Below are 12306 nucleotides of genomic sequence, written 5' to 3' on the forward strand. Positions count from 1 at the left end.
TGTCTTGGGAAGGGAGTGTGGCGGGGCGTCGGCTAGGGTGGGACTGAAGTGCCGTGGTTAAGTCTCTCGCTCTCAGGAGCCGGAGCGTGCACTTTCCAGATGCTGCTTTCTGAGGCACTCGGCGGCAGCCCTGAGGAGGAGGACGCGGCGGTGACCGGGGCGATGGAAGCGGCAGTCGCCACCGCCGCTGCCGCCGCCATGGAGAATCGGGCATGAGCCGAGCGCTGTGTATCGCGATCTAGGCAAACCGCCACAGCCGCTGGGGCTGCTGCTTGAGGCTGCGTCTTGGTCGGTCCGAAGCTCGGCGGCTTCATGTGGTGACCTCGCGACTTTTTCGTCCTTGCTCTTGGCCGTGCGGCGATGGGTTCCCGCCTAGGCTGAGCCAAGCCCAGCGCCCTCTTCGCTGAGCTTGAGCCGGGCGCGCGGGGAGCGCAGGACGGAGCGGCCATGGCTGCAGCCATCGCCAGCGGTTTGATCCGGCAGAAGCGCCAAGCGCGCGACTTGCAGCACTGGGACCGGCCCTCGGCCAACAGGAGGCGCAACAGCCCCAGCAAGAACCGCGGGCTTTGCAATGGCAACCTGGTGGATATCTTCTCCAAGGTCCGCATCTTTGGGCTCAAGAAGAGGAGGTTGCGGCGCCAAGGTGTGTGTGCCCGTGTGCTTTCTGTCTGTTTGTCTGTCTGTGTGCGCCTGCATGTGCCTTTCAGCGAAAGTCCTGAATTGTGGCCGCTCAAGTTGGGGCTACACCCGCCAGTAAAGGACAGAGAGAGAGAGAGAGAGAGAGAGAGAGAAATAAATAAATAAATAAACGGTAAAAAAAACCTTCCTCCTTGATGCCTCCAATAGGGCTTGCAGTTGGAAAAAAGGGCTTTCCCCATTTTACAAGTTTTCCACTATACACATGCATGTGAACATATGTCTAAACTCCCCTACCGATTAATCATATTTGGGGTGTAAATGATATAGTTAGGGAGTGTTAAGAGACAAGAAGTCCACTTAATTATAATGAATAATGAGGCTTATCCCTGAAGTTGATGTTATTATTTATAACACAATATATAAATGAGAGAACAACAATCCACTAAGTCTGTGTTTTGATTACAGGTTTTCTAGTAATATGACCCACACTCTGCAATATTTGGTGAAATTATTGGGAAAGGTGCTATCCATCAATCCATTTACTTCTGATGCACCCAAGAGTATTATAAAACAAGGCTGGACTTGTGCCCCAGCCTTCTTATGTGCTCAGCCGTGCTATTGATGCTTGAGATAGGTCTGGTAAGATTATCAGTGTTTCAGATTAATTAATGCAAAGGACAGGGATGTGAGATTGTGTAAATGGGATCCCTCGTGCCACTTCATTTTCATGCAGAACAAAATGCTTAAAAAAGCATTTGTCTAAATGTTTTAGTTGGGCTGTGAGAGATCTCACTGGGTTTAAAGCACAATAGAAAATGTTACTCTTTAAGACATGTGAACAGTATTCTAACTTGTGTCCAATCCAATCATGTGAAAATGGGTAAGAAACCTTAAAGACCCACAGAGATAACTAGGAGAAAAATAGTATATGCACTGTAAGGCAAAATCAGTACTGGAGGGACCATCTCATATAAAAGTAAGTCTGCAAAACCATTGCTACTCTCTTGATTGATTTCCTCTTCGCTTGCATTTTCCCAGAAGTTTATTCTTTTAATAAATATAACAAAACCCCAACTGAAGGCAATTTTTCTCGCGTAAAAGATAAGTTATAATTTTTTCTAGTACTAACAATTTAAATGGATGAAGGAAAAGTCTTTATAGGAAAATAAACCTGATCAGAGAACAAACAGAGGCCAATCTATGTTAAGCTAAGGTTTCCAAAAGTTGCACATGAAAAAAAAATGTGAGGATTTTGAGAGGGATAATAAATGTAGCATACAGTGCATTCTGACCGATTTTCAAAAATTAATAAATGAGAAAGGTAAAGATGTGTTAGACATTTGATGGCACTGTGCTTTTAAGTATTCAGAGCTGTTGAAGCGGAGAAGCCTCAGTGAGTAAATGTAGGGAAATTCCAGTTCCATACAACCCATCTCTGCAAGCTCTGGCTGGCTCACTCTGGTCATACTGACTTTTAGTAAGTGTCTTCCTTTGCATTCTGGGATACACCACCAGCTTTTGGGATACCGCCCTCCCCAACACTTGCCTCCTCCTCCTCAGCTTTTACCTTCATTTTATTCCATTTCTTCCCTTTCTGTGAACAATACAGCACGATGTGCTCCCCACCTCACCTTCACTTTATTATTTCTTTTCACCTGTAGTATTTAGTCTTTCTTTTCACCTGTGTAATCACCAAGAAAGTGACCCTCCCAAGGCAAGGAGCTATCATTTAGGGGGTCTTTGGACAAGCTAATATGCCAGATGTTGTGTATTTCTGTTTTTCTCTCTCGTGCTCTGTGTTCACAGTTCCGTGGGCACTGGGGTTGGGTCAGAGATGCTGGTTTATATGATCTCTATCTACAAAGGGATTTGACCAAAGCATAAACGTGTCATACAAAGAAGTGGAGTAAGAAAGCTGCTCTCATGGTTCTGAGAATTTCCTGTTCTGGTTACACTTTATATCTGTAAAGTGACAGAGTTCATACCATCCATGCCCATAGTAAAACAAGGTTTCCTTTCTCCCACTGTTTTTTTCTCTCTTTTAGGTGTGATTTTTTTTCTACATGTTTCTTAATTTTTCCTTTGTGTGTCTTTGATCTCCATTACTAGAGAGCAATACTAAAATGCTTGCCCTGGCTAAGAAAGCTATCCATTCTTCTTTCTAGTGTGTAACTTATACTTAAGAAGTTTCACTAGTGTAAGGAAGACAAAGATCTTTAAGTGAATGGATTGAGAATAAAAAGAGTTCTAAAGCCTTACATTGGTCATTAAAAGTGGGACTTAGCCATACCACAGCTAAAATGTTAGTGTGAATTTCTGGCAATAGCAGCTACTGGATATGTAATAATAATCATAATCGTACTGAGTGCTACAGATTACTGAAATAAAGTACAGACAGTACAATGATGTCTATAGTTATTAAATTCTATGCCTGCTTAATGGCAATTTTGTCAGCAAAGCAACATTAATGGATCCATTTATAAACATGTTTCTTAGTTTATAACAAAGGCATTGGAAGGCTTAGCAACTCTGTATAATTTGTTTTTTGAAAGTTGTAAGAAAGAGAATTCTCACTTACTATTTTAAAACAGTTTTTAAATATTATTTTACATTATCAAATGTGTTATTTGTGTGTGTGTGTGTGTGTGTATGTACGTATATGTGTGTGTGTGTGTGTATATATATATATAGTTATCTATGATGTGTAACCTAATAATACAATATTTTGTATTTTTATTAGTAAATTAAAAATACATGTATTGTGAATGTATATAGAGTAAAAATGACACTAATAGTAATACTCTTTCAGTGTTTAGGTATGGAGATAAGATATGCGTGATATCCATTTATATTTGCAAGATTATCCAATGAAAGAGGAACTGTATTCAATTTATATAAATTAAAATTAATGAATTGCTAGCCTTTAGTCATAATATTTATTACGTCAATGATGGTTTTAAATAAAGGTAACTTAAAATGGACAGTGACTCTGTTAGGGAGCAGGAAATCCGACAAGTCCAGGTCATAATGCTGATTAATTCTCTGTTAGGACATGCTTCCTCGGCCATGTACTGCCATTTCAGGAGGTAAAAGAAGATGCAAACATCCAATCTACATGTGTGTGATATTGTATTTTATTCATTTCACCTTCATTCAAGGCATCCCCTTCTTTGTACTTCATCATTCAAATATAGAATATTTATAGGGAATGTTCCTAGAAGCCATTTGTAAAATGTTTGGTTCTTTTTTTGTGTAAGTCTTTTGTTTTAAATAACAATAAGTCTAGTAGATATGACAATAAGACAACACCACTTGTTTTTTACAATATAAAAGAATATTTGCTACCTCAGTATGATGACTTCGAATTGATCTAACTTTATAAACAAAAATCACTGATTTCCAAAATGCATTTTAAAAATAGAAAAATATTGGCGAATCTTGCCTTTGACCATATATCATATGCAGTTATATAAGCAACTGTTTATGTTTAAGTTTTATTATGATGCACTTTTATTGCTTGTAAGAAAAAAAGGTTAGGTTTTGTCAGATGTCTTAGGTTCATCACAAATCAGATGTATTTCCAAGTCCACAGGTCTTTATTGGTCATCCAGACTCAGGAGTTATTTCAAGTAATGTACTTTGTGAAGGAGCAAACCAGTTCAACTGAATTCAGTGATTAGATCTTGGCTGATAAAGGGTCTGATCTGACATAATGAACTGAATCATACTTAGAGATAAAATATTATTAATGACTGATTTAGCTTCCACTGATTTCAGTGAATGTACTTTAAGTATGTTTAGGTGTATTATGGGCTGAAGCTCTTCATATTGCAGCTTGGGATGTTCACGCAACTATGTCAGGGTTAGATTGAAATGCCAGGAATCAGTTGTGAACAACAATTGAAGGAAAGCCCAAAGTAATTTAATAATAATAATAATGGATTTTAAAATTTATTTTTGAGTGAGTACCAGGGATTTACTCAGGTTGTTAAATAATTTTCAATCAAGTTCTACTTGTGTTTGTTAATGCCTTTAAATGTGATTAATTTTTTGAATATTACTTTAAAATGTGGTCACTAAAGACAATAAAAGCAAACTTTGTGTAGTTCTCTTGTATCTATTTAGAAGTAAATTCCAATGACTTAAATGGGGATTGCTCCTAGGCAGGTAGGTATAATTTGCATTTTGGGTTGGTTGACACAGAATCTTTCTCTCAGATAAGTGTGCAAGACTGCAGCCTTAAACCATTTGAAGTTATCATTTGGTTCTAGGATAACAATTACTTAGCTAATTATGTTAGGACATTACAGATAGGAAAGTGAAATGAGAGCATTTCACTAATTTCATTGCATCTTTCTTAAATGACCAATTGATAATTGAAATTTTCTTAAACAAGATTAATATCACTGAAAGTACTACATGGTTGAGAAAAAAAATTAGCAGGCACCTGGTTGCATGTTTGCACTGGCAGAGTTTTCTTGAATGTTCATGCACCCCTGTGTAACTTAAGTTTCAAATAGAATATCTAGGTGCTGATTCAGAATTCCTCACATGCCATGAGAAGTTTTATACAGAGTAATACATATGAGGGAAAAAATGACTGGCACTCCAGAGAGATCACTACTTCTGGGGAAAATCAGTTATGAATCAGGTCCCTTTTATAACCTGACTCCACAAAAATCCTTTGGTATATGACAATGTATAGCAACTGCATATGTCCATAGTGCAATATAATCTATATCCTCTGGGAATATATTGTTTTACGGACACACACATACACCTCTGTACATAATTAATAGCATAAAGCCATCAAACAAGTGACTACTCATAGCTTTTTTTCTGCCTCATATCTTGAAAGAAGTTCTTGCTTGCTACAACTACACAATCTGAGTTGTATAAATTGCCCTTTCATATCAGTTTGTTTTTTTTTAATATTTTTATTAAGTTTGAAACAAAGATAAAAACTACAAAAAAGAAGAAAAAGAAAAACTAAAAAGTGTGAAACACAAGAAATTTTTTTTTTGAAGATTACATAAAGTGACTTCTGACATTCAACAGCAAGAATATATGGCAATTTCCATAATCAATCCCTTACTCTGTATCAAACCAAGATCACATTATTTCTATAAGTCCTTCTGTTAGCACATATACCAATCATTAATTAAATTGCTCCTTCCCCTTAGATAAAAAAGGATACACACACACACATTTCTAAATCAACTTCCCTTGCCCATAAAACAACATTCATATAATTATTTCCTTCCTGCCTATATTTCTGTCCACTATAATAAAAATCAAATTATAAAAGCATATAAATTATCTACTTTTATAATTAATAATATGACAGCAATCTTAACCCTAATAAACCTAAAAACCAAGCAATTATTATTATACCTCATAGTTACCTTATAAATCTTACAAATCAAACAAACCTTAAAAAAAGTCCAGTAATTCTTAATCCAAATCATTAAAGAGAAATGAAATCATAGCAGCCTCATTATCAATCCAATTACATATTCTTAAAATTTTACCCCACTTCAAAATATACAAAGACATTTACATATCTCCCTATTACACCCAAGGCATTTTTCTTGCAAAAATCAAACAAGTTTGCTCTCCTTAAAAATTCAAACTTCTCAGCAAAAAAATTCCCACAAAGCCAATTCTCTTCTCTCCCATAACATTCCTTCAGAAAGTCATAACAATCCCTCAGAAAAACACCCCTCCTTGCAATCTGCAGCTCAGACTGTCCCTTTAACTCCTTCAGCACCTCTTCAAGTGTACTCTTAGTATTACTTCAGTCTCACTGTCAGTGGAAATATATCCATCCTTGTCAAAATCTTCACCTTCTTCCATAACATCTTTAGCCAGATGGCACACTTTAGAAATAATATCTTCCCCAATGTCCTGAATATTCTGTAGAATAGCCTGACAGCAATCTGAAAAAATCTCTTTGAAAGTCTGCTCAGGCTCATAACGGGACTCTGAAAAAGTATCCTTGAAATCCTCCATGTTTCAGGCAGTAGATTATGGTGCCCCCTAGATACTTGACTCTCGGAGATAGGAGTTAATGAGTTAATAAAAAAACTTCCGAGTGAAATTGAAACAGGAGAAAGTGTGCTAGCAATCAGCTCTCAGGGAAAGTGAACAGAGAGCTAGAGATTCCAAACAGCAAATTCAACGTGTAGGAAAATGTTAAATCCTTCAAATTCAGTACAAAAATAGTAACAGGGAGGCAATTACTTATTCTCAATTCTCCTTAGTGTTTGAATGGGAAAACAAGCAAAAACTTTAAAAGATTTTAAAATTTAATCCAGAAATCATGATAAGCACCAAGAGAGTCCACTCCTCCTTACTATAGAAAGCCTCACTTAGGATACAAAAACTTTTTTAAAACAGTAAATTGGGTGCTTTAGAAGTGGGGTGGCTGGACTTACTGTCCCTTTAAGGGCTGCAGCACAGCTCAGAAATGGTGAAACCTCAGCCTCCCCGCAAAGTCTTACCCATCAATTGCACACACTGTCCACGATCTCCTGGCTGCAACTCACCATCCGGAGGATGAAACCGTTTTCTTTAATCCAGAAAAGCACTCTGGGCTCCAGGAAAAACCAGCCTGTGCCCGAAAAAACTTCCATGATGCCAGTTCTGCCCACGGAGCTTGTGGGCACAGCTGTTCAGTCTGCCATATTCCAACTGGAAGTCCCATGTCAGTTTGTTTTTAAAGTAAGTATATTATTCTAGGGATTCGTTAATTTGTGTCTTGGTTTAATGAAGCTATATGGGATTTCTATAAAATGGTTCATAATTAAAGAATGAGTCCTTCAATGAATGCTTTGTCATAGTAAACTCTCCACAAGTTGAGCTCAACTTTTAGTGATTTCACGGATTTTATTTATTTCTTTATGGGATAGGTGGCCATATAGCTTTAAGAAGCTATATGGCCACCTATCCCACATAGTGATCCTAGGTGGCTCAGAACAACCAATAAAAACAATGGGATCAAAACAAAAGAACCCTTTCCACCAGGCGCCAGACAGACCAAATTATTTTCTCCTAACCCCTTAGATCCATGCTGTTATCCTGGCAACATCATTGAAGGAGTTTTTAATTCCTCTGGGATGTTTGTAGACTTCCCAGTCTAGCCTCCTACAGCATTAACATTCCCAACTTGTATCTTGCCAAGTATTAATCAGAGCCAACCAGCTTAGTTTTCTGAGATCAACTGAGGTCAGCTGGATGCATTTATCTGTATCCTGCATCATAATTTTTATTTTCCTCACCTTTCTGTTTGCAATGAGATTTAATTTAATGAGAAATACAGACTTTGGGATTTTTTCTGAAATTGCCTAAGGATAATTCAGAAGTCTGTTGCAGTATTGGATGTTTTCTAGGAGGATGCATTACCTCAGACAAGCATACAGTATAAACTTTAACAAATCCCACAGTCTTCTATAGCCTCTGGAATTCTTTCTGCATATAGGATTTTATTGCCAGACTAATTAATTTGGAAAGCATTCTCTAAAGAATAAAGTAGGACATAGTCAATTATTAGAAAATGGTGTTATATAAAATGGAGCATATAAGTGTATATACACATACGTATACATATGTATATAAGCATATACAGTATTTATATAATTTTTTTGTTGTTCATGTTCACCCACATTATGGGTGAACATTAACAACATTTTATGTGGTGATTAATTTTTAAAATCTCTACACTGTATACTGCAAAGTCAACTTTATGACTGGGCTCTTTGATTCAGATGTAATTGGCTGTGAAATAGAGCATATCAGCACATAAGACCACCAGAAGTATATGAAAGCACAGATGATACTGTATGTCTCTGTTGAAAATACTTCTGAATAATAGTGTTGTCATCAAGTCTAATAGCATTTCTAAAATTAGAGCTTTGAGAATGAACAAAAGGTATGTTTTTAGATACTATCTCCTTGTACTCCTTGTATTCGGGCTATAGTTTCTCATTATTAAACTCCATTTGAAGCTAACAGTGCTTTAATGCGCACAAATGCAGGGAACTAAGAATTAAATTCTTAAACACTGTATCAATGAGAGACAGACAGGCCCTAACCATATCAGAATGATTCATAATAAAGTGTTCTGAATGGCTAAATGTATCATGGGAAATAGATAATGGGTCTGCATTAATCTCTTCTTTGCACTTACTTATCTTACAGTACTTATAACCCACTGCAGTCCCAAAGCAGTCTTGTTTACATCAAACTAAAAACATAATAATAAATAACTAAATCTGAATCAATATAAAAACATATAATTAACCACAAAAGCAGAGATGGAACCCAATATAAAACCGAGAGAGGTGCTCACAGAGAGCTGAGAGGAAAAGCACATAGGATAAAACACGTAAGCAAACTACTGCAAAGTGGAGTTGCAGACCCTTCTGCAGGAAGCATATTCCACAAGGTGGGGACTATTCGAGAAGGCCTGCCATCTCACTTACAATTCTGACAGGGGGAGGAGTCCTTTCAATTGGATCAAACAGGCAGATCCAATTCTAGCAAGGCGTTGGCTAACGTGTCCTGTTGATGCACTGTTTAGAACTTCAAACATAATGACTAGAACTTTGAAATGGAGTTGGAAGAGTTTTGATAATCAACACAGCCTAGTTTAATAATTCTATACTGGCAGGGCAGCCTTGCCAGCAATCTTGCCACCATATTTTATACCAACTTCAGCTTCTGGGTCTTCTCCAAAAGCTGCTTCATGTAAAGCACATTGCAGTAGTCCAATCAAGCAGTGATCAAAGTATGAGTCACTAAATGACTGAGGTCGGGGCATCCTGGACCAGGTAGGGCTGGGAGCAGCAAGCTAGCCAGTTATATATAGCAGCAAATGATACTTTCCTGACCCTTCTCATATTTTATGCACAAGAGAATTCTGAAATATACCATTTTCATTATGCCCCAAACCAAGGAGCTGTGGATAACAAACTGTGATCCAGAACAAGGTTTGCTACTCCTCTCAGTCTTGCCTGCAATATATTGTACATAGCTCCAGGAATGCCCCAAATATATTTTTGTAATTAGAAATAATAAATGGTTTGTTGAGTTCATTCTTGACTTTCGATAGCTCTGAGTCCAAGATCCCCTCAAGTGTCTGACAAAAGTAATAATGTCATTAATGGTTACATTTCTGTTAGTGCTAAATAATTCTTTTTGACAGTTGATCATCCCCAATGAACAGCGTAAGTTGTTTTTAGGAATACCATATAGAAATGTTAGGATGAACTGTTACTACACAAATATAGTAAACCTTAGCCAACAACTATTTCCCTGATTACAGCAGTTCAAGATAATATTGCTCCAGTTTCAGAATCCTGTAATCCGATCCATGCTACTAGTTTCTTCATATGATGGTGCCGTAAACCTCTGGCCAAGTCAATGCTGTTCATCTTTACAAATCATATACAGTACTTAGATTTGCATATATTCTTACATGTAGTAACTTAATAGCATATTGCTATATTGTACTTACTTCTGCATCCTCACACAACTTTCAGACTTGTAAAAGATGCAACAAGTGTCTGCAATCATGAGACCCCTCTCAAGTAATGTGTTGAAAAATTATATAAATAATGACACTTCAAAATTATATAAGGACAGAACAGCAGTTACAACTGTTACAAAAACACTTTAGAGCACTGGTGTTTATGAAAAGCTGTGAAGACCTGGCTCTTCTCCCAGGTGCTCAGCGGGATGTTAGTTGAGCCCAATGTATGTGAGGTTGTGTTGGGAATTTGTTACGGGGCTTTGTCTATTGTATTATGGTTAGTTTTAATTTTGTATCTGTGTTTTGAGGTTTTATTATTGTTGTTAGCCATCCTGGATTATGTATTTAAGATTAGTGATCATATACGTTCAATAAATAAATAAATACATTCTTAAATGGTTATAAATGTGCCCAGTGTATTTTTGATCCCAGTGGGTTCAGTAATACTGTCCTCCTGAAACTTCCTAAATAAATGATAAATGTCCCAGTTATTTTTGACTTGATTAAGGATGCAAAGTAGTAAGGAATAGGCTGAAAAAGAGGGGGAAAGAGTAGTTGGATTACTTCTGAATATGAACTGAAGAAATTGTAGAGGAGGAAACCATGAGCAAGGAACCAGAAAGGGAGAATGAGTTGCTAGACAGATGTCTGCAGAAAATAACTTGCTTCTGGCATAATTTCCAAAGTGTTCCAGATGTGATTGCTTTTTGCGTTTTCATCTCCTGTTTTTATGACTTTTTCGGGTGTTCACTGAGATTTTCTTTTTTCCTTTCTTCTTTCTTCTGAGAGAATGAAAGAAACTGCTTACACTTATTTACCTTGATTATCAAAAATGGAAGATGATAACACATTCTGAGTTCCAGTCCTACTGTTTTTTCCAGAATTGGGAAAAAGAGAGTTGTGTCTCCCCGTTTGACAGATCATTCTCTAGAACGTTGTGGTTACAGTTTGGTTATATAATTAACACGTTTTCTTAGTTGCTCATTATCAGATAGGAAAGGTAAAGCATACGTACAGTATACTTACAATTTTAGTTTCAATGTTAATTGTTATAAATCATACTGGTGAAAGTGGTATACTCATGATTCTGCCTATGATTCTCCTTATCACATTTTAGATACTACCTTATTCCCTATGTCAATATTAGATGTGAAAATATAGCTGAAGTGGCTTTATCATTTTTTATAAACTTCGATGACATTTCTATGCATTTTTTAGTCTCCTTTTCAATCTCATTACTATGACAATGATAAAGAAAATAATGGAAATGCTCCAGCAAAAGCTAATCATGCTCAAAATCAATGGCCTTTGCTGCGATTAACTTATCTTCACTGGGAATGAACAGTAACTAAATTTGGCTGGATGAGATGCAAGGTGCTTAATAGTGCCCATGAGCCTATTTCCCTGTATTTCACAATTGACTGGGTTTGCGCAGCACACTCACCAAGGTCAGCTAAAGACATACTAGTTGCATTCTGCATCATGCTAAGCTGGGTTAGTGCTAGCCCTAGATTTTTGCTTGTTTGCTAGTTTAATGTGTTATACAAATACAGCCTCTTGGTTAGTTCATAATTCAATGGATGTATGAACAAATGTATGGGACGCGGTGGCGCTGCGGGTTAAACCGCTGAGCTGCCGAGCTTGCCGATCAAAAGGTCAGCGGTTCGAATCCACGTGACGGGGTGAGCTCCCGTTGCTAGTCCCAGCTCCTGCCAACCTAGCAGTTCGAAAACATGCCAATGTGAGTAGATTAATAGGTACCGCTTTGGCGGGCAGGTAACGGCGTTCCGTGTAGTCAGGCCGGCCATATGACCACGGAAGTGTCTACGGACAAACGCCGGCTCTTCGGCTTTGAAACGGAGATGAGCACCGCCCCCTAGAGTCAGACACGACTGGACTTAATGTCAAGGGAAACCTTTACCTTTACTATGAACAAATAACATTTGGTTAATTAATTCAATTAATTCAATGTATTATGCCAGGGAAAGGAAACCTTCTAGACTGTGTGACCCTCAATGGGCAACTACATTAATTACATAGAACTTGCCCTAAACTCTTAACAAAGAGGGTAGAGTGCTTTGTTCTGCACAAAAGGATCCAGTCCAGTCTGCACAAAAGGATTTGAGAAATTCCAA

The 12306-nt window shown here is 37.5% G+C and overlaps 1 protein-coding gene across 1 annotated transcript in view; it reads left to right on the top strand.

Annotated features, from left to right (window-relative positions):
• The first annotated feature begins 447 nt into the window (after nt 1–447).
• The window catches only part of FGF14 (fibroblast growth factor 14), a 116331-nt gene continuing 104472 nt past the window's right edge, over nt 448–12306 (top strand). The window contains exon 1 of the mRNA XM_063304319.1: nt 448–643. Within this exon, the coding sequence (XP_063160389.1) occupies nt 448–643 (196 nt within the window). The remainder of the gene's footprint in view (nt 644–12306) is intronic.

The sequence above is a fragment of the Candoia aspera genome, chromosome 5 (genome assembly GCF_035149785.1).
Source record: "Candoia aspera isolate rCanAsp1 chromosome 5, rCanAsp1.hap2, whole genome shotgun sequence".
NCBI classification, from domain to species: Eukaryota; Metazoa; Chordata; class Lepidosauria; order Squamata; family Boidae; genus Candoia; species Candoia aspera.